General features: G+C 40.5%; 1 protein-coding gene across 5 annotated transcripts in view; it reads right to left on the bottom strand.

Moving 5' to 3' along the window:
• The window catches only part of LOC140377798 (cell adhesion molecule DSCAML1-like), an 82,699-nt gene extending 59,862 nt beyond the window's left edge, over positions 1-22,837 (bottom strand). For 3 of the 5 annotated variants that reach the window (XM_072463370.1, XM_072463378.1, XM_072463385.1), the window contains exons 1-3: positions 22,576-22,812; positions 17,374-17,694; positions 8,984-9,130 (exon numbers count right to left, since the gene is read on the bottom strand). In XM_072463370.1, coding sequence (XP_072319471.1) covers positions 8,984-9,130; positions 17,374-17,694; positions 22,576-22,618 — 511 coding nt within the window. In that variant the 5' untranslated portion in view covers positions 22,619-22,812. Of the gene's footprint in view, positions 1-8,983; positions 9,131-17,373; positions 17,695-22,575 lie in introns of all 5 variants that reach the window. The other 2 variants (XR_011930130.1, XM_072463394.1) reach the window with 2 other exon arrangements.
• Positions 22,838-24,536: the final 1,699 nt, after the last annotated feature.

Here is a 24,536-nt window from a genome sequence, read left to right as displayed (position 1 = left end):
CAAAAGTTATCTATATTTTGATTTTAAGTACTAGGGTCTCTGTGCGGTAGAGCCGCAAATATATGTCACAAATGGGAAAAACGCCAAATCCTTGAAATGTTCACATTTATGCTTCACACTTTAATGACCTCCTCTGTGGGCAATAGCTCGATCAAGCTCATATTTTGGGGAAAATCATCTACACAAGCGGAGCATCAAAAGTCATCCATATTTTTATTCCAAGTGTCACGGTCTCTGTGCGCTGGAGCCGCACATTTGACCGACATTTGTGTTCATTTGCACTGGTTGAGCACAGCATTGTACATGTCCAATGTGTCGCTGTCCTAGTTCTTAGACAATTGCGTTAGCGCCATCTCTGTAAAATGCAGAGAGCAGAGTCAGAAGGCCGGCGGCCCGCGAGGGCCGTTGGATGCCGCTTGCGGCTTTAATATTCTTTCTTCTTTCTTTCTTCTTCTCTGGACCAACCCCCCTATTTTTCACCCAGTGAACATTGACGAAAAGTCACAAAAATGTTCACACCTCTAAAAATCGTGCCTCTCTACATTCTGGCTATTTCCCTTTTCTAAAATAAAAAAATTGGCGCGTCAGCGCCCCCAAATGTACCAAAAATGCATTGAGAGATGGGAAATGACCCAAAAAAAATCTGATCGTAGAATCATGAAATTTGGCGCAGAGGTAGCTGGTGACAAGAGAAGTAAAAAATATTATTACGGCAATGCCGTCCGCCCAACCAAATGTCGGCCATATTGCTTAAAAAATGGCTAAACATGACTTCGGAGTTTTTCCAAACGTCGTACTTTTACAAACTCCTCCCAGGGCGTTGGCCCTAAAAAGCTGAAATTTGGTGAAAATGCTACTGAGGAGTGGGACATCAAAAGTTATCCAAATTACATTGATACCTGTCACGGTCTCTGTGCGGCGAAGCCGCAAACTGTAGCAAGAATTTCAGAAATCTCCCAAATTTAACATTTCTGCCGTTTGCGCAGATAAAGTCCGAATTGCGTCAAATTAGAATCAGTTGTTAAACTCTTTGCCCTAAACTAACTTGAAGTGAAATAAATTAATTTAGAGCCACAGCGCCCCCTACTGATTTTCTATGGAGGTTAAATGTTTAGTTTTGCCAAATTATATGAAATTTGACACACAACTCAATTTTAGCATCCCCATCAAAAAAGTCAATGAGACCCATGTCATAATTGTTACGGCTTTGCCGTAATGATGACCGAAACCTTCCATGTTATTCCAATGGGGAAATCGCCAGAACATGTTTACACTTTAGACTTTCACAAACTCCTCTTAGGGCGTCAGCCCTATCAACCTGAAATTTGGTGAGACTCATCTTCAGGGGTGGACCATCAAAAGTTATCCACATTTTTATTCTAAGAGTCACGGTGTCTGTGCGGCACATTTTGCCAAGAATTCAAAATAAAATTGCTTTTTGATGGTAAAACAAAAGGGAGAAGATGTGACAGCGTCACAGATTCAGCAGTAGGCGCAATAAAAGGACAATTGGGGTGCGTCAGCGCCCCCTCCTCTTGCGGCGTGGCGGCGGCATAGCGAGGGCCGATCATTGCCGCTTGCGGCTATATTTCATTATTTATTTTGTTAATACAGTCTTTGCATAGTTATGTAGCTTTGAACCTTATCTGTTTTCTTTTCAACAAATCTGAAGGTGTTAAAAGTCCCATTGTACCTGAATTAGACAAACGCTGGAGTGACTGCAGCCAGCACAGTGTAATGTATTTTAGAGAATGGCTGCATCTGACATGCATTGTATTTTCAACTTGGCAACAGGGATACAGTCAACAAGGATGAATGAGCTGTAGAGCGAGCACTCAACTGTCAATCTGTGCTCGTACACAAGAGCTTTGTCCATGAGAGTGGGTGGGTGAGCCCTGCTCCACAGAGAATGTATCAAGGCTACCATGACTTTCAACTGAAATGTATATGAGATTCAAATTACATTCGCTTTTTCCTCTATACTGAGTCTTCCGGCTCTCCTCTCACCCTTCCTTTGTCTTCTGGGAGCCTTAGTCAGCTAAGCTCAGATGTACAAAGATTTTCCTCTCTCTCCCTCTCTTCCACACACACACACACACACACACGCACACGCACGCACGCGCACGCACACGCACACACACACACACACACGCACACGCGCACACACACCACACGCACGCACACGCACACACCACACGCACACACACACACGCACACACACACACACACAAACACACAACACACGCGCATGCACGCACACACACACACTCACACACACACACACTCACCCACCCACACACACACACACGCGCACACACACACACACAACACACACACACACAATTCTCATGCGCATTTTTTGTCATCAGCAAAGTTGGATGGAGAATCCAATAAATTAAACAAAGAAAACATGTGTTTACAGTACACAAAAATACTACAAAATAATCATTGATTCAAAAATAATTTGGACTATGACTATATAATGTTTTGTAAAATACCTTTCTTTATTAACGCAGCTCAAATATCTGGTATATTATTATTGTGACTTACTATATATATATATATGGATATATGTGTGTGTGTATATACTACAGCCACGCAAGCATTAGTACAAATGAGGTAAAGAGACTGTGAGTCATTAGCTTGGCAAAGGTTGAAGAAAAGATTTTCTTTTAAGATATGAGTCTCACAGAGCATTTTAATACCTTTAACTATGAGAAAAGGTGAGAGAAACAGGAAACGTGTGTTGCTCAGGGCATTTGTAAAATAATAGCACTGCACACAAACAAACCAGACACAAAAGAAGAACGGCTCTTTCAAATTCCAAAAGCTGAGGTATAGAAGGTAGAGTGGACAGAAGAAGGCACATCATTGAAATAGCAGATTTGGAGGGAAAGAGAAATGTAAGGACACAACGACAGTCCAGAAAGTAAATCCCCCTCAAAGCTTAAACAAAACAGCTGAGACGTTAATGATGATAGTACATTATTACTGCATGTACAACATTTAGGGTAAATATCACATTTCTCACAAAACAGTCTTTCTCTTTATGGAAAGTATTCAGAATACATGGTGCACATTGGAGTTGTTATTAACTAATGATTGGAAAAGGTGTTTAAAATCTCTCTCAAACACATGGTAGAATTGATGGTAAAACACTGCTGATACATTTTACATTAAACTGACCTTTTCTACAGCATTTACACACTCCTCTGTCTCGTTTTTAGAAGAGCATTATTTGTGTGTTGTTTGTGAAAATATCCCATATAACAGCCATTGTAATTGCGTCATACAGTTTCATAACTTCATTAGATATAAATAAATATACATAAAACATAAAAAAACGTATTATTATTATCATTATTAGTTACTATATTACTCACTCTAATCAGATTAACTAGTCCATCACTATAGGATGCCTTCTAAGAATGCACGATTCAGGGGGAAAAGATGGAAAGTATTGCAATTGCGATTAGATTTGCATTTTATGTTTTAATAATAGGGTTCTGTTCAAAAGTCACATTTTAAACGTATCAAAGAGAATGGACAGAAAGAGTGAAATAGGGCAATAAACTGACAGATAATTCTAATAAAAAAATAATCCCATGCATTTCAGTACATGTTTGTACAGCTCTAAATTACTGGGTTAGCACCTCTTTTTATGCAAAATAAGAAAGTGTGGCTTTGTTTTTTTTGTGGAGGAAATTGTGTTACTTTGAAAAATTGTAGCTTTGATGCTTTGCTAATTGAGTTCATTCAAATTGTGATTTTGATTGGACTGCGATTAATCTTGGAGCTGGAGTGCATTTGCATGTATGCCTCTTTTCCTCCATTTTGTTTCCTCTTCCCTCTCCCGCCTGGCACCCCTGCACCTCCCTTTCCCCCCTCTCACTCCGTCCTACTCGAGCATGCACTCTTCAGGTCATGGGTCATTAAGTCAGCTCCAGAGGGGATATGTTGGAACAGGATATTTCTCATATTGCCCTGCCCCCAACACACAACTATAAAACACAAACATATGCATATCACATTCACGCAATGTTCTCATTCATTAATACAGGAACACGCTGCAGCATCATAGCCTTGAGTCAACCTATGATTATGCAACGCTTTGTGATATGTAATTTATATCATTGAGGACACTAATTGCCGAACATTTAATTGTGTTTTTAAAATAGGGGTGGGCCGTATTGACAAAAATGAATATAGCGATACTTTTTTAATCCAGAAGTCATAGTCAGGCAATATTATGTCAAGCCAACAGAAATGTTTTATAAGCTCTTTTTACCTCATATACTGTAAGGTATAATATGTATAAAGGATTTACTTTCTATTACAATTTAGCATACCTTCAAAAAGATGAGTATTTTAGAGTATTTGTATAATTATTTATTTTTTTATAAGGATATTTTGTCTGGTAGGCTTCATTTGACAGGACAGTGTAGCGTGAAACGGGAGTGAACCTGGGGAATGACATGCAGCAAATTGTCGAGAGCCGGACTCAAACTCACGACGCCTTCGATTAGGAGCTGTGGTCGCTGCAGTGCAGATCTTGTGCTGTTCTCAATCAGGATTAGCTTTAGTGGAGGAGTTTTACCTCTTGTGCATGCTTGGGTTGACGGGGGAACCTAGAATGCACAGAGGAAATCCAACCAGACACAGGGAGAAACATGCAAACTTCACACGGAAAGGCCCGGACTCCATTGTAGTCTTCATTGTTATTACTAACCATAAAAGCGTTGACATTCAAGCGCCCCAGTTTTGTCAAACCTGCATGTTTCTTCAGAATAGTCGTGATCCTATTTGTGGCTGCCTCAACTCACGTCATTTCTTTCCAATTAGCTCTCAAAGCCACAGCGCATCACTATTGGTGCAAAATGGTGTTTGAAAATCATGATGGCTGTTGTGTAAAGCGCTGACATCTTCACATTGACAAAATGTCTGACAACCCTTGAATGTGGACTTTTACAATATCTTGGTTTTGTGTTTCATACATTTGAGCTAAACTGAAATGAAATGTTCAGATTACACAGTGTGGCGGACGCTAATTCACTTGTATGCACTCTCACACACCTTAGCCGTGTGCTGTTAATGAATAACTAACTAGCAGCGAGGAAAGGGAGCCATCTTCTCTGAGTAAGGCCAAATGAATTCGCCAAAGCACTATGCAAATGTTCCCTGGGCTAACGAGACTGCCTGCATGATTGGAGTGCCATTGAAATTCTCCTCGTGCGCCACTCTTCCTCTCTCCCTCCCTCCCTCTCTCCCTCCTTCAATCTCCACATCTCATCTGCCATTTCCATCTTTGCTCACATATTTATATTATCTATCTACCCTTCTCGCTCTCACACCATCTTTACATCTCTGTATTCAAACAAGATTACTTGAAAGCTACATCTGTGTATTCTCATTGCCGCCCATCGTTCCAGCCCTCTGGTCTGGGGGACAGCAGTGAATGCCCCACTGTCTTCGTCCCTCTTGTTTTTTTTCTCACTAACACACACACACACTGGTCTCAAACAGAGCCCGTTCAGAGCCGCCCTGCACCTGTTTTCTCTGTAAAACATCCAAACATGAGTGCTGAATAAATAAGCCGACCTAACATGCATCACTGCCAGGTTCGCACAAAAAGACACACAGGGAAATACAAACCACAGCCTATAAAAACAAATCAATAAGTAAACACTACACATTTCCCCTTCACACCCGGTGCACGACCTCAGCCCGACAACACTATGAGTAACCTCCTAAAACGTGACTAGTACAATGCAAGGATTTGTTAATAGATAAATAAATAAAACAAGGCTCAAAGATAATGGAGGAAAAGGGTGGGCCGGTGGGGCATAAAGTACATTTGGGATGCATCTCTAATGGGAAGGCCTGGCAGCTTTAAAGCCCCTGGCCCCTTCCCGGTCCCTTGGGTGCTGGGGACAGCAAGAAATCAAGGCATCTACACCTTTCGGTGAGTCCATGTCTCTTCATCGACGTATACCTACCATCAGCCTCCATTCTGTGGCACTTTTCCATCTGCATAATTCAGCATGTCATACTTTTTGTGCCACTTTTGGTGCTTGTCTTTTATGCCTATTCTGCTATTTTTTGTCCCGATCTGTTGTTAACGTTTAAGCTTGATGGAGTGGAAGCAAAAGATGATGCTTTGTCACTTTGGACAGAGAAAAGTGCTTCCAGAAAAAGGGACACGATGAAGAAGAGTAGATGTACAGATGAGAGGAGGGGAGACAAGAGTGGCCACAAAATGGAGACTGGCGCAAAAGCCGCTCTGGTGACGCTACACATACACACACACACACACACACACATACACACACACATACACACACACACACAAACACACACACACACACATACACACACACACACACACACATACACACACACATACACACACACACACAAACACACACACACACACACACACACACACACATACAAAGCTACTGTGTGTGCAAGAGAAAGGCGATTAAACACCCTCAATCAATGGATGCAAAAACCCAGATGTCACAACATGAGCCCGCTCCGTGTGTCCTCCCTTTCAACCAGAATCAACAAATCAATAACTCCATCAAGGAACACATCAATAAGGCAATTTATCTTTTAACATATTTGATTCTGATTAGTCCATACAATAGCATCGTATTTTGGAAAGAGAAATCTGTAAATCAATACTGACTTAACCATAGGGAGGTCACATTTCTAATTTTCTTACCAAAGTTTGAGATGAAGCCGTGTAAAGCTCTGATATTGTCCGTTACTCACTCTAACCCGAACCCAAGTATGAGTAAAGTGAAAATAAATGAATAAAACACAAAAGTGTGCATTAAAGTGCAGGAGTGTCCTCTGTGTGTGCGTGTGCATGTGTATGGTAGATCTGAGCCATGGAGATCCACTAATACAAATCAGGCACCAATGCATCCTCACACCTTCCTCATTTTGCACGCCAGTTTGCACCCGTTACCATGGTGACCAGATAAAAATCACACTGTTTTAAGCTCCAATTGCAGAACGAGAAGGATACTAAGTGAAACATATACACAAGGAGGAGAAGTCCCTTCATACACATCTGTCAGCGGAGCAGCCTCTCTCAGTGCCCTCACTGACAAGCAAACAAATGCTAATTTTCTAACCACATGCAACCGGCAAACCATCAGTAAGAAGGCAAGACATGTCTAGAAAGAGACAAGGGAGATATGACAAGGAAGTAACACCCAAGATAGCCGGTCAACACAAGCAGCCCCGTCTGTTTGACTGTGTCTCTCTCCCGGTCTCCCCTCAGCCCCCCTGCACCTCCTCCATAAAACAGGCCTCAATGCAAACACATTTGGCTGTCAAATAGTGACACAACACCGAGGCAGGGTCGCATCACAGAGAGGCCAGCTGTCAACTAACACCATCCTGCCTCTTCATCAAAGCCCATTCAAACTAAGTTTTATTGACCAACATGGCGGTCTATATGGCATGTGTCATCCTGTCAGGCCACTACCTTGGCATAAACTGTCCCTAATAAATGGAAAACCACAGGCGTATCTCCAGCGCAGGGGAAAGAGACGAAGATGTACATGCGGCCAGTGATTGATGGATGGCTTGATGGACGCATTGATGGATGATAGGTGTGAAGCAATGTTTAATATTAGGAGGCACATAGAAGCTTGGCTCGCATGTCTGTAAGTGGCCTCAACGCTGACAAAGGCCTCAAACCTTCACTAGAAACATAGCAGTGTTATGTAAAAGAGAGGTCAGCATCAGCATGTGCAGAAGAGTTTTTAAACACAGTGGAACATGAGTTCATAGCTAATTCTTTCTGCTTACAGTGTAGTTCATAACAGTTACATTTATTGCATCCGTTTGAGTCCATGCCCCCTGGCCTGTGTGTATTGCCAGTATTTGCATGTTTTAATGAATAGGCCCATCAGTTGATCAATAGCCTTCTCCCACTGAGCTCTTACCACACAGTCATGATACAGTGGCTTTTACAAACACACACACACACACACACAAACACACACACACACACACATACACACACACACTGCATTTGCTGAGCTATCAGTCAAACAGAATGGCCCTGGTTTCACCACTTTCACACTGAGGGATCTGTGACAAGAGAGAGGGGAATCCAACAGCAAGCTTTATCGATCCAGACAGGAAACCCCCCTCAGGCCACACACACATAAATATACACACTACAGCTGCGCTGGATCAATGTGTGCTCCGCTGTGAAGGACAGAGCCATACAAAGAGGTACAGCACTGATACACAGCACACACACAACAAAGTGAGATAAAAGAGGTGCTTGGTATCAGAGAGCCAGATAAGGGGCAGCAGGAGCACGGCGTATCATCTGACCTAAACAGTCTAATCTGACACCCTGCGATCTGCAATTGCTCTATAGATCAAGTGTTAACACTGACTTTGAGATACATGCTTGCACACACTTACACATGTATAAATGTCAATTCAAAGACTCAAACTTGCTTAAGCTACTATTTTAATAATTGTGATACAACAGACGTACAACAAAGTCTAGAACATGACAGAGCTTAGGCAGCAGCAGTGATGACCTGCAAACACATTGCTCTCTCATCAAATTAGACGCCCCAGTCAACACACACACCTCCATCTCTCACTCTCCCACACACACCACCAATGACGCCTGATTTATCCCTGTAATGCAGCTATTAAACACAATGATGTCAGTCAGTGAAGTGCCGGAGATGTGGCAAGCAAAAGCCATTTCATCTAACTTATCTTAAAAACATTACATTGTTTCACAGCCAAAACAGGGACATTGACAAAGAGTTTTAGTAACAAGTGTTTGACAGAGTCTCACAGCCAAAAAAAAGGAACAATTTGAAATAAAAAGTATATTGTCACTGTCCCAACATTGAATTTATCAAACAGTCCATTTAAGCAAGTGATACTGGCTGGATTATTATTGTATCCTTTTAGCTGCAAAGTGTCTTACCTGGGACAATAGAGACGGTGTCCTTCTCCCAGGAAACAACACTGACATACTCCTGGACAGCTGAGGGGATGAGGCACTTGAACACTGCGACATTTCCTCGCATGGAGCGCTGGTCAGCCACGCGGACTGTGTAGGGCTCCCTGAACACTGCACAAAACAGGTTCATTGTTAATATTCATTCAACCAAACAATTGAACTTTTCTGGAGGGAGGCCACCTTCTTGTCTCCGTAAAGATGTTTTTCCCCTGCCAGCAATATTCCACAGTATGGCATTAAAGTTCTCCAGTTCTCTGGCATTGAATCTGGCATTTGTTCAATTTAAGGTGTTTTTTTATTGCATTCGTACAGTGAACCCGGTCCCCTCTCACAAAGTCTGTCTCCATAGAAATAGATATGTTTAATGCCGCACTGTGAAACATACTATGAAACATTCTAGGCAAAGCAAAAACATCTCATGTGACCTCCCACCAGAGAAGTTACACGTTTAAAATAGATGTAAAATAAGTGTTGACAGAGAAGCCAAAGTAGAACGTCGAAGAACGGGCACAGGAATCCGCACCACTATAAGTTGAGTAGAAACTAATTATTTTTCTACCATTTTTAAATAGACAGATATTTTGATTTATAAAGAATATAAATCAAAAATAATTTATCACAATAAATGTCACAAAAGTCCTAAATTTAGACGAATGAAAATGTATAAATAGTGACATATTTTTGTAAGGTTTGACCCAAAGCCACGTGAAAAGAAACATTGGTGTTGAAAAGCCACCAGTCTGTGATTAAAGTTAAAGGAGGGTTGACTTGGAGCTTGGCTGAGAGGGAGACACTGTGAGTGGCCATTGGCCTTTTAAAGAACAACGCTGCAGATGCTATGAGACAGGAAGGAGTTGAGGGCCACTCTTGGCCAATGGACCTGTCACAAACAGGCGCAAGGCATCAAAAACACACTCCCACCTCATGCAGGGCACTAGACTGTGAATGGGTGCCAGTGAACAAAAAGAACAGTGATCATCTTAAAGCCTAAGGAGCTAGCTAGGGATGGGAGATCTATCACAAAAATGGTAATATTGATAATAATTGTTAAAAGAATATTGAGTATGTTGCTATAATCAAAACTAATAAAAATGACAGCAGAAATAGCTGATTAAAAGAAAAATCACAGAAGCATCTAGCTAATCTTCCCTACAAGGGTATAAAGATATAATTCTGCCTTTTTGCGGCTAAATTTACACATTTATTTGCTAGATTTGAATCTCAACCAAGACATCAAGTTTAGCAAATTCCAGATTGTGAAAATTGTTATCAAGATAATACAAAAAAATGTCTAAATCATATTTTTTGTCAATATTGCCCAGCTCTATTAGAAAACAAATGAACTTTTAAAGGTTTTTTTTGTAATAAAGGAACGGGTGAGTGAATCACAAATACATTCATCAATGTGTAAAATACATGGTGGTCTTGATCTTGGCTCTTCCATGATATGCTGTAATTAACAAGTGGCCTGAAGGCCAGCTCCCCTGGTCATTAAGATGGCTTTATGCCTCCCACCACTGTCACTGTAATCCAGGGGAACCAAACCCACTGTCCCGTTCAAATCATGAGATTTTTCATCAAAACGTTGCCGATGGTTGGCCAGATCCTAGTTTGAATCTTCTGGATTTATATACAACACACATAAATGTCGATTTTTTGTATTGTCTTAATAGGGACATTTTCATATTCATATCTGACCTATACGAATGTATAGAATATGTGCTTTGGCCAATGGGACTTGGAAAAAGAAAAAACAAATCTACACAGACTGGTTGATTGGGGGTTTACAAAGCTACTTTTGACTAATTTAACCAATTAGCAGCAGCAGCAATATATTCTCCTGAGACATACAATAACACAGACTCGCTGACCTGCCAAGATTTCTTTAACACAAATCACCCTTAAAAGACAAATCATTCCAATCAAGTCTTCATTTTTAATTATTTTCACTTAAAGAGTCGCAATGTACCTGCAAATCAATAACTGGCATTGATTGGGGAGGCGCCTCTCTTGTGGCCAAGTCAATTCTTTCAATCATTTATTTACACTCCGGCTGACCCCAGTGCCACTTGTCAATAGCAGGGAAAATCCCCAAAGCCTAATAAGAGTTTCATAGTGTTTAAAACCAGCTCGACAGCGTGTAAGTGTCACAGTTCAAAGGGAGGTAAGGTCACGGCGGATTCAGACTAACACAACTTAAAAAGTACTGATATTTGATTTATTTATTCATTTGATTAGGGACAAATTGGTACAAACATTCCGGATGAGTTTTCCTAAAACCTGCCTGACTAAAAAGAGCCCCAATTCAAACTGAAGCTGTCTCTGAACACTTTGGAGTACGAACAAATGGCTGGACTCTTTGTGATGCTGAGTAGTTTTTCCCTCTGATGATTGAGAGGAACATCAGATTTTAAATTCCGCCTAGATTTTCCGTAGTAAAAATAATTCAGACAGGTTCAGGTATGGACTGATTGACACTAGACCCTTACAAAGCTGAAGAAAATTTAACTCAAAATGAGGTTTAGTGACTTTTTAGTAATTTTATTTGTAGGTTTGGAGAAGAAACTGACTCTGTTCATCCTAGAATGGCTGATTTGACTTTGAATAAGTGATTACAGCTTTATTTTTGTGTCTAACAGGTCTAGCAGCTTGATAGTTTCCTTTAAATCAGATCACCGGATCACCATCACCGGATCACCATCACAGGATCACCATCACAGGATCACCATCACCGGATCACCATCACCGGATCACCATCACCGGATCACCATCACAGGATCACCATCACCGGATCACCATCACAGGATCACCATCACTGGATCACCATCACAGGATCACCATCACAGGATCACCATCACTGGATCACCATCACAGGATCACCATCACTGGATCACCATCACAGGATCACCATCACAGGATCACCATCACCGGATCACCATCACAGGATCACCATCACTGGATCACCATCACAGGATCACCATCACAGGATCACCATCACAGGATCACCATCACAGGATCACCATCACCGGATCACCATCACTGGATCACCATCACAGGATCACCATCACAGGATCACCATCACCGGAGAGATCTCGGACTCTTATGAGGTTTAATATAGTGTATGTAAATAATGTTCTGCTAACTTGGTCATCTTCTATTGTCTCGCTTTTCAATCAATGATACATTAAAGTTTGCAATAATAGTAATAAAAGTGTTTCTCAAATCTCTGAAATAAATTAATATCACTCCAATCCTTGATAAATCGAGAGCAAACACACTGTGAACCCAGATACAAAGAACGAGGGTTTCCATCATTTATTGATGAACAATTATGATCCTATTTGGTCGGCTCATATATTGTACTATAAAGCCTTTTTTGATATGGTCAGCTTTGCACACTTTGTAAAAGTTTATTTTTCATGAAACATGTTATGATGCAAATGGTTGTGCAACTGATTTGTGTGTAAATTGCACTCCCCCATTGCATGTGTAGCAGAATCATTAGGATGTTACTGATGCCTGACTATATGCAGACTGGTTGCCTAGAAACGAGCTAAAACACGAGTCTGGTGCACTGGGCGCACTGTCACTGTAGTCCTGTATCACTGTCACTTCAATAATTAAAGACGGGGAAACCAAATACGGCATTTACTTATTCATAACGTGAACCACAAAAACAAAGAGGAGAAATGTTGAATATTGTAATTTATTTAATATAGTATTTTTTTAATATATATATATATATATATATATATATATATATATATATATATATATATATATATATATATATATATATATATAAAAACAGATAACTTCCTATAAGTGATCTGTTCTTTTCTTCTGTATCTACCTCTGTATCTACCTGTGTTGCATCAATGAAATTTCCCCATGTGTGGACAATAAAGGAATATCTTATCTTATCTTAAATGGAGAAGTCTTGGAGGTGAGCAGATGTTATTTAGTGATATGGCAGTCATTGCTTTTCTGTCTTCCTGTCTAGCGCTCTCACCTCACAACAAAAAAGGTCCCGGGTTGGATTTGTGGGCATAGTGGGGCCGTTGTGGGGTTTGTATGTCTCCATACTGGGTGGAGACATATGTCTCATGTGTCTGGGTGCGTTTCCTATGGGCACCAAATAATGTATATAAATAATAAAAAGATACACCCTAACCTGGCTGGTAAGAATGCCCAAACACTCAGCAAACGCAGCCCACATAGAGCCATCCAGACAGGTGCTGCTGCTATTACTGGAGCACAATCAGCATGCATGGAAAAGGGTGAGAAAGAGGGGGAGGATTGAGAGATGTAAAGATGTGAAGGGAAGGGTGAAACAGACCAAAGGCAGGATGGGGGAGGGGCTCAGATTTAGGGGGAGCCACACTGTGTGCTGTCAGCTGTCATCACTCTAGCGCACCACCTGAGACGGGGCATGCCACACCCTAGCGCTCACGCCTTTGTCGCCCATGGCAACCACTCTGTGGGGGTAATGAGGTGCACCACACGAGAATCAGGCCTGCTTATGGAGCTCTGGAGTTGTGGTTGCCTCAGCATTTAATTGATTAATTGTTGTAATTATTTGGGAGAGAAGGTCATCTCAGCACTGAAGCGGCCTATAAGGTCACTGTGATGCTGGAGGGACTGTCTTCCTCTGGGAACCACACTGGCCAGATGGGTGAGATTCTAAGTGTCAGTGCAGAGAAAAAGGAATAATTTAAAATCACCCTTTATGAATAACACAAGATGCTGTTCAAATCTGACTGGGACAGTCAAAATGTTTTCTGCCCAGCATTCTGACAAAGAGCTGGCAACTAAACACAAAGAGCAAGCCTGACTAAAATGGAAGTGTGTATGTGTGTCAGTGTGTGATTCAGTGTGTAAGTGGCTAAGGGACTTTCCAGTCCATGGACAGATGGAGAGACTGGGAGACAGGAGGCTTGCTGGCATGAGCTGCGCACAGGCTAGTGTGCCGAGTGTGCTTGTGTGTAGATATATGCATCTCTGTGTCTATACCACTCTATGGATACAGTCATCTACATGTGAACAAACAAATGTGTGTCTGTGAGGTATATTCTAGTGTTACAAACACCTGAAATAACAACAATATTGTAACTTTATAGTTGTGACACTGGCAGATGACTCAAACTGTCCTACTGTGTCAATTGGACCCTCCACTGGAAGGAGATATTTTACTAAGCTCTATGTGTGATGAACTTCTATTAGGAGTCATTATTCAATAATTTACTGAAATCACAACCCCTAGAAAAAAAACAAAAAAGAGAGGGAAAAAAATGATAATCAGTGTAAATGTATGATTTGAAAAGATTACAATGACCATAAAATACAATGTTATAATACAACACATTTATACGGACAACAATTGAGAGTATTAGAGAATTTGTTAGATTTAAGTTAAATTTGAAGACTTAATTGTTCCCATGGGGGAATCAACATTTTGTAAAGATCGACCGAAATTGTTTTTTTAATGATAAAATCCGATACAACTATTTTAGAATCCTGACCAGACTGATCAGCTGCACCTTATAAATCGGTACGTTCAAGGGGAATAATATCTAAATTATATAGATCAATTTAGGCAGCCACTTGACAATATTAAAAATAAATGGGAAAGAGACGAATTTTATTTTGACAAACGAAGAATGTGAAAATATTTGAACATTACAATGGAGAACCACGTAATCACATGTTTGGAGGGAATTCTGTTGGAATTCTGTCACGGTTCTTCATAACACCATGTCAAACTGCTGGAGAAACTGTGGTTGCCCCAATGTATTTGTGCCTCAAAACTCATGCAATAGACACAGTAAATGGATCATTTTGGAGCATACTCCTGCAGGAAAAGAAAAAATGGATAACTCAAACTGCACCGACAATCAGAAACTGGAACGACATCATAACTTACATATGGAAAATGGAGAAAATTATGTTAACGTGGACTAAAAATTGAAATTGGGCAAATTTAACCGACTTTGGACCAATTGGGACTTTTATTTTAGAGTTTGTGCGTCTTAGTTTTATTTTGATGTCTCGTCGAGATTTGCTTTTGTCTATTTTCTCTCTGGTGTTATTCCATCTCTTGTATGTGTTGTGTGTTTTTAAGAATGTAGAAAAATTTTAAAAGAAAGAAATTGAAAAAGAAAATTATTAAATGATAACTTTGAAGGAGGTTTAAGACCAGTAGCTGACCCATTAAAAAGGACAAATTTCGGCCGATATATTGATCTTTCTCTAATGAAATATAAAGTCTAAATTAGTAAGAGCCAATACAATTAACTCAAAATAATCTTATCACAATTAGGCTGAAGATCACGCAATCAAATTTCAATTTGAATGGTTTCAGGTTGCAAATCACAAAGACTGCAATTATTGAAGTAATTTCAACTGCAAAAAACTAAATATAATGTTTTATTTGGTATAAAACCTGCTAACCCTGCATTAGTTTAGCGGGTCATATTTTGGTCTCAAATGCTCAAATTAAAGGCGGTATGGACGATTTTTCGGCGATCTGAGAACGCAGGCGGAAGTGCGCATGCGCACTCCCCCGTGCGGACTGATACAACACACACGTGCGTTTGATTATTAGCGCAACGGAGCGCATCGCATCTCTCGTCTCCCGTAGATTTCTGTCCACTTCTGCGTCAGCTCGAACTGTCTTTCTCCGTCTTCATTTTGCCCCGTACACTGAGGGAACTATATTATGATAGATCCATGCGCTTAGGCACGCGGAAACGTGGGGACGAACCGCACGCGGCTGCAGGTGAGCGGTAGGTGCATTTTATGATTGATACGTGACAGGACAAATGATTTATCCACGCCACGAGGAAATATGATAAAAAAAATTGATGAAAAAAATCGTCCATACCACCTTTAAGTGTTTAAAATATAAACTTTGGATGGAATTCTATATAACCTTAGGATGCAAATCTAATTCCAATGCTCGTCAGAAAAATCTCCATTAGATACTTTCCAAAATTGTGACCACACACATAGATTGCACTCCTACTATGTATATTGTATACCTATTGAGTATATTGACCTGATTTTGAACTTGAACAGCTTTTTTCCCCCTGGTGCCACTCCCTTTTTTCCTGATGCCACACTTGTCATACAATACTCGACCACCAACAATTACTCACACATGACATACTGCAAAGAGGCAAGTTGGGTGAAGTGTCTGGCCCAATGATACAACATCCGTATGCACTGATTGATCTGATCAGAGTTCAGCTGATCTTCAGGTTTTACATATTTTGTGATTTTGACAGTTCATCTCTCACAAATAACAGCATTTGTTCAAATTCAATTATAGGTTATTTCAATTTACTCTAGTTAATTGTAGAAAAAGATTCAGTTGTAGTCATCTGGAGACTCTCGACTCTCATCCAAGAGTCATTCTCAATCTACAACTGAATATTTTTCTACAATGGAACACTTCGATTTACGCAAGTAAATGATTACTCACAACCTAAAGCAATTTACTAATTAGCAATTTACTAATTACTAAATTTGTTTTACTCTGCACTGCTATGCTGTGTATTGGCCGCTTGGAATTTTTGCGGTATTTTGTGGCCTTCTAGTCACATGATGCTCATGAGTCACGTAGACAAGTAGATTTAATCATGGCAGTTCATTCAGTCTCGGGGCAGGGGGGCATCGTAAAGGGCTACAGCAGATGTTGTCCAAACCAAGGGTTTGAAGCAAGTGACATTCTCAAATTAGTCACTTTGAGTTGGCTGGTCTTTATATTCAAATCATCTAAATTCTTGATGGTGAGCTTACCCAACCAGGAACTTGAGCTGAACATCCACAGTCAATTGCTCTGCCAGTGTGGTAAGAAATAAAAACTCTAAGCCTATTACCCACCATTGCTCTCACTCCACACATTGCACACCTGCTGAACTCATATGAACTTTTTCAATGGGAAACTGACTAAATTTAAACGGGGACTTTTAGGTTTATTTGGATATGTGTTGAAACGCTGCTGTGATTGATCGATCGCTCATTCATGTTTGAAAAGTGCTGTAAGCAATATTATTAATGTTGCTCAAGGTCATTTGCATTACAAAATAGTACAAGGTATCTGTATTTATAGCAGCTGGTTTCACTGTCTATTATACTGGTATATATATTCTCAACCTCCTAGAACGAACTATAGTTATGATTATCTCAGCTTATTAATACAATATTATTAAAATGTTATGTCCAACTGTCTAATTCACATATTGAGGGGTAAATGGTACATAACACTTTAAAATTCAACATGACTGATTTTTAATGTTACGTTACATTTTTAACTATGGTGCAAAAAGATGAAGAAAGTCAAAGACACTCACCTGCTTTGACATGAATGCTGGGGCTGCGAATCTTGCCTGCCTGGTTCTCAGCAGTGCAGAAGTATTCATTGTCATGGATAATGCTGTTATAGGCAGAGGGAGAGAAGGGGTAGAGCTGGAGGGTGCCGTTGGCATGCACATGGCGGATATGGGGTACGTCGTAAATGTCGTCTCCGGCAGCCAGGTACCAACGCAGGACGGCATGGGGGGCGCCGCCCGCGGGGCAGGGCAGGGACACCCCCACCGAGCTGGAGAAGGTCACCCGCTGCAGGGAGGCGTTCACAAAGTACAGTCGCGTAGAAATAACATCCTCACTCTTGACTGTTGATAAAAACGACAAGAAAACAGGATTAATGTAGGTATGTGAAAGAGGATGATAGCCAAATGTCAATCACATAAAGACAGTCAGTCTATTTGTCAATGAGTTCCACACGGCATTAGCAACAACTTTGCAGTACTTTACAGCACAGCTTTTCATAAACAATTTTGCCTCAGTCTTCCAAACGACTGATATCCATCTTATTATATGTGCATTAACCTAATCTGTCTAATCTAATATGTGTTTAGGGAGCCCTTTGCTACAGTGCACCCACTGAAGGGAGGGTCACATGGCTTGATAAAACAACCTCCTCATGTTCTGTTCATAACAGTATGTTTTTTAAAGAGTTCATAAATACATTTTTGCTTATTATAGCATGAGTTTCTGGACAGCCTTAAATGACCCAGTGCTTTACAATACTTTGTCACAGATTAAGTGTCTATGATGGATACTTCGTCATAATAGCAACTCTGGTTCCTTTTAAAGCAGCACATTAGGGAACAGTGGGCTTGTGCATGTGTTCACTGGGGTTACGAAGGCATGGGGGGATGTAGTAGAGTATTAAGAAGTGCTGAGCTCAGCTTGGCTGTGGGCCAAGGGAAGACACTATGCCCTAAACCAGAAACAAATCTTTTCAGACAATGGTACTTAATGAATCCCTTTTACTGGATTATGTCAACAAAGCCTGAATTAGTCCTATCTCTTTAATGCTCATGTACTTGAGAAGAGGGTTTGTCAGATAGCACAAATTAATTAAGGTATTGACAGTGTTTTATCACTTAGCCTTCAATGAAATAAAAAGTAGATTTTGGCAGCATTTACAGAAATAAATTGTCCGTATTAAAATTATTAAGGTATATGAAGGCTGCGCAGATAAAGGCAAGCACAACATATACTTATTTTCACTATATGCATTTAATCTATGTTTAAACATGAATGAACAAATGTGTGATAAACATGTCTTAACTCATTCTACAAGACACAATCAGACAAAGTGATGGAAGTTTGTTTGCCAGACACAGAAAGTTAAACCCACATAATCTCCTTTTACATTTGACACACATAACTGTCTATCCGCTCTGTGATCACAGGCCTGTCTGTGTCTGATTTCTGAATTCACTGCTACTTACGCTTGTGTGAAGAGTGTAAAGAACTAAAATCAAGGGCCAAAAGGTTCTGTTACAAGACCCATGACAGACTGAAGCAGGCGCTCGGTGAGTGCCACAAGGTCAGAGGGAATAGAGAGCTTGGCTAAATGTCGGTGATGATAATACAAACATTATACTGACTACAGTGGTGTTTGTGTCACAATGCTTTCCTACAGGTGAACTGGAGGATATAAAATGAATTAAAGTCAGGCTCAATCCATTCTTTCATTAATTAAATCTGTGTCATTCGTGTACACTTACAGCAAGTCTGAAGAATATGCTATTTCAGCACCATGGAGAGTGCCACAACATGCCTCGATAAAGGAAGAGCACAAATTAGAAAAACATTGCAATTGAACACTGCTCTTCCTCTTTCAATGCAGCATTTACCCTCAGATTCATCCATTTATTATGATCTAGAGCTATAATTCGACCCTAACCCTCAGAATAAGCAAATACTGCATACTGCACCTAACCATGAACAGGACCGTAAATCCTTTCACTTCTGGTTTATCTAATTGTGACTGAAATATTTGTCTTTAAATATGTGTGTTTGTTTCTTACTTTGCTCTTCAACCTTTTCTTTTTCTTCTCTGTTTAGCATCTAAGTCAAGTGTTTGTTGGCTGAAGTATAAAAATTTAGTATGAATATGTATGCTAGACATGGATATTGCTTATGGTGAGCCACTATGCATAATGCATCTTTTTCTGTCTCATCTACATTCATTCAGAGACAGAGATTCATACCCTCACGTGCAAAGAAAAACAGAGCCAACAACTAAAAACCCCTCTTCTTTTTATTTCATCTTTCTTCTTTCAGACACACAAAGTCATGTGACACTTTCAGGTTGAATTTCATTAGAGCAAACTGATTTTTGTATCTACAGACATAACTACAAACAACATTTCCAGCAGCCAACCAAGGAAAGCAGATGAAGCATTGCAATAAAAGCATGGCATTTAATCATAATAATTATTAAAGTAGGTGAATGAGGCTTGCAAATAAGGGCTCTATCACTGAGTAAACAACACACAAACAGGAAGAGACAGCAGTATACATATCCACATAGCCTTGTGCACTGTACAGCAGTAAGAAAGTTCACCATTAAAATGATGTGGATTTACAGATGAGATGTAGTTTATATGAGATAGGCCTATAGTTACATTGTTTTATAAAGTGTAGTGGCTTTACAGTCAATAAAGACAACCTGATCAGTTTTACTGTGCGTAATGGAGATTTTAAAAAATGTATCTCCATTACGCAAAATTCAGACCAACAAACCTCTTCTTTGCACCACTGACGAGTTTTGAGCATATCTAACTTTCAAACTTTCAGACTACACAAAGCACTTTCAAGCAACGACAACACTCAAATCACAAAAGGAAAATGGCACACCGTGCGATAACGTAACTAAAATGGCAATATAAGACCTAGGCCTACAGAACGCGACTTGAATAGCCAGCCTTGAAGATTACAAAAAGCGGGAGACAAACTCACTTGCCGCCAATAAAAATACACATAATCTACGTGGAAAGTCTCTCCCTCACAACTACTGCACTAACACTTTCTCCTCTCAGTAAAGGCCCAGCTGATATTATAGGCATTATTGAAATTGAACAAAACATTCAGGAAGCACTTTAATTTAGTTATTGCTGAACAAATGAATTCAGTCACAGTGATAAACAAAATGAGAGGACAAACAGACAAACAGACATTTAGCTGCACATCATTTAAGACCATCAAGTCACAGAGCTGTCATTCCGATGTAAAACAGACAATAACAGCACACACTGCTCACTGTGGCGAAAAGGCCCAATGACTGAGACTGGATCAAACCAGAATTTAATTAATTGATGAAATAATTTAAGCATGGCCCCAATCCACGTAAATGACAAGCGACCGAGAGCTTATTTTATGTTTTATTCGTTATCGGTTTGAAAACGTGCGCGTGTCTCTGAGGTGTGCGGCGTTCTCACTTTACGGTTATAAAATGTAAGATTCTCAAGGCCTGTGTGTGGCCTGCGAGGCCTAAAAGATTTCATTCAGTCCTCTGAAGGGTTACATTTGCCCTCCATAAAAATGACAAGCAGACTCCCAAACAATGATAATGGCTGTGTCCCCCTCTTTCACGCGCTCACGTGCTCCCGCCCCCCGCGAAGCCAAAGCGCAGCAACACACGCTCCCTGATCACTCAATACAACCATTACGACTCAAAAAGTGAAAATACATTTTTGTAAAGGCCAAAAGTTCAGTGCGTACCACAATCGTTTCACATTATAATCAGGACACGGGAGAACAGGAGGGTTTAATCCAGTCAGAAATAGCGCAGCATCAGTGTCAATATGAACTTTATTCTACCTGCTTTATAAACTTACAAATAGGAAACAAAAGAACGGAGCTCACAAATGCATCATGATGATGGGGATGGCATTGCAAAAACCGACTAAAAACATGAAGTTCTGTTTTCCCCTGCTACATGTCGCCCATCCTCTCTCCGCCTCAGACTCGAACCCTCCTCTTGCTCTTCCTTTTAACAAAGCTCGAGCTAAAGATTAATTTACGCGTCAAGAGAAATCTAGGCTATAGCCAATATACTTTAAATCAAATGTGTACTGTAATACACTGACAAAGAACAAAACAACTGCAGACTGGCAGAGGGCACTGCCAAGGCCAATCGCAACGAACAGGGCGTCACATTTAACCACAGAAGTGTGAGGAAAATGAACCTTCCACCACTTGTATTGATAAACTTTAGGTCTAAATACATATATTATCACATTTGAATATTAATAATGCCAAATAACATTTACAGCACAACAAGTAGCGAATATTCCAGGACAAAATAACACTTCTCCCTCTTCCGCAGTATTTAGAGCGAAGCCAATCAGTGCAATCTGGTACCACAGAAAATGGTGGATGAATAATTAGACCGAGAGATAACAACTGACTATATGCGCCACACACTTACTCTTACAACATTTAATCTGGAAAATCAGATGTAATATACAACCAGGTCGTTAAATATTCAACTGGGACGTATTATCTCTAAATTAAAAGCCTTGCGGAGCTCAGTGTCCCTGACATCAATCTACGCACCTTCCACCAATCCATTCTAACATATGCATGTTCTACTCGTGTGTGCTGATATTTCAACCTGTTTTTATTCCAATAGAGTGCATACCTGTAAGGATTTCATTCCAATTCTATAAGGCACCCTGAGGGACATCACTTTATAGATTTTCACACCAGAGTTTCCAAGCGTGTCAAAGTTGACTGAAACTTGTGTTTTTTTCTGGATAAACAATGGACTTGTGGCAGAAGTCAGTGTGCAGGGTCGCCAGTGTTTCCGTGCGCGCAGCAGATCCTTATCAAGCTCTCCTATTCAGCAGCCTCCATATTCACGACGTCTCCACATTCATTATGCAAAACACAAATACGATCGACTTTCCTATCTGAAGCAAACCCCTTTCTCTTCTCTTAAACACGCAGCTTTTACTATACAATCATGGCTTTGATCAAGTCGTTTTGATTTTTGGATAAGAAAAGACGTTCGTGATGGTTTTAGGTTAAAAGACATCATTGGCTGAGCCGTATAAATGACTGTGAGAATCATCTCTCCGTGCGCACCTTTAAATACTGAAAATACAAATGTAAATCTGAAAAGTTTAGGTGTGACTTACAAATACTTCAGCTATGTCTTTATAACATTAGGACATTAGGGAAGTTCCACTTACCTTTTTGTAAAGAATACAGCAGAAGTAAAGTTACAAGCCACATGCCATTAAAAGCAGTTATATTTCATAGGAATGTTGTGCAGTCCCCAAAAAGAGTGCACAGAGCAGGGGAGGGGGTCGGACTGTGCTGGACTGGATGTGCTGATGCTCCCCGGCTGTCTCTCCAGCCCTGGTCCCGCAGTCTCCAGCGCCGCGAAACGAGCCGCGGAAAAAAAGTACCGCCTCTGCCTCTCTTCTCTCCTCCCCTTACCGGGACAAGCTGCCGTTGCCCCACCCCCGGTGCCCACTGTTACGGTGACGGAGAGGTGAGCCGCAGACGGCGAAAGTGCTGGGACTTCTCCTCAGTGGACTTCAGACGTCCTCCTGTGTAAATGATGTTCTCACCACAGCTCCACGACATAACCAGCCGCTGAGAAACGAAAACGCACGAGTCTATTTGACTTGCAAATCAGGTTTGAGCTCTATGACCCGGTGCTCTTCTACCAACAGTTGACAATAACTCTGGGGTATATTTTAAATAGGTTGCGCAGAATGGAAACTACTTTCAGACTCAACGCTTTGTACATCTTAAAGGAGCAACATGTAACTTTTCTAGAGAGGATCTGTCATCTGCTTGTCTCCATTAAGATGTCTTAGCTTTGCCTGGAATGTTCCACAATATGGCCCTGGTATCCGTATCCATGGAGACATGCAGGAGGTGACAGGTGAGATCTGTGAAGAGGAGAACCCGCTCAAGAGTCAAACATTTGTTTTGATAGAATAAAAGACAGATTAGTGTAACTTTAACTGGGATCCAGACCTGAGTTCTTTAAGAAGAGTGAGTCTGGCCCCGCCTCCAGTCAAACTCAAACTGTAGTGTGCAATCAGATGTGTTTATTTCCATAGCACATGTGAAAAAGAGGAGCTCATTGGTCATCTGTCATTTAGAACAAAATCAAACTTTCCATGTCCTTTGGATTTCCAGGCAAGGGTTTCATGTCATACTTTGGAACGTTTCAAGTAAAGCAATAACATCTCTATGAAGAAAAACTGTGCATGTTTAATTACACCAATATCAATGTTGAAGATTTCTTTCCTCATCATTACAACATTTTTGTAAAAAGGTCAAAGCAGGGAAAGTGATAACTACAGACCTGTTGCTCTGGCAAGTGTAGCCGACTATCTAAAGTTTACGAACAAATCCTCCTGAGTAGGTTCAATAATCACATTATCTCCACAGACAATCAATTTGATTTTAAAGGTACTGACATGTGCATTTATGCTTTAAAAGAATTATTAAGTAAATACATAAATCGACACTCCACTTTCTTTATGTCTAGATGTTTCTAGAAGCCTTGAAAGCATTTGACCATGTGAACCACAGACAATTATTGTACAAACTGAGTCAAGCCAAAGTGCTTAAACATATTTTTATTGGCATGGCCACCAGACTCTACAGGTCTGGACCCTTTCAGATCAGTAACAGGGTGAGACACGGGAACTTGTCTCTGATGTTGTTACATTTCTTCATGAATGACCTCTCAGCAGCAGAACAGGCGTAGAACTGGGTGCATCGCTGGAAGTGCTGTGGTCAATCACTTAATGTTCTCTGATGACCTGGTGGAATCTAGCCCTAGTTCAGCTGGTCTCTGGCAGATGCTCAATGTGTGTTCTGTGTTTGGAGTGAACACGCTGCAAGAAACCTGTATAAATGTATGTCGTCTGACAGCGGTGGAAACACTGGTATTGTTGTCTCCAGAGAGGTCAGGGGCCTCTTATTGTAGTTTTGAATGTTTCTATATTGTCTGTTTGTATTTGTCTGTTTTTTACTATGGACCACGAGTCCACGATAAAGATATGTATCTATATATATGTGCGTGTAACAGGTGGCAAATTCCATGTATTCATTTTTGTTGGGTTGTTTTGACTTGGTAGTGTTTGTGGTAGTTTGGCAGATGTAGCAGCTCACTCTGTCTGTGCTC

Source organism: Eucyclogobius newberryi, unplaced genomic scaffold, assembly GCF_026437365.1.
Source record: "Eucyclogobius newberryi isolate DKJ021-1_F unplaced genomic scaffold, fEucNew1.0.hap1 SCAF_10, whole genome shotgun sequence".
Classification (NCBI taxonomy): Eukaryota; Metazoa; Chordata; class Actinopteri; order Gobiiformes; family Gobiidae; genus Eucyclogobius; species Eucyclogobius newberryi.
The sequence above is the reverse complement of the archived record's forward strand: the minus strand, read 5'-3'. Positions and strand labels throughout refer to the sequence as shown.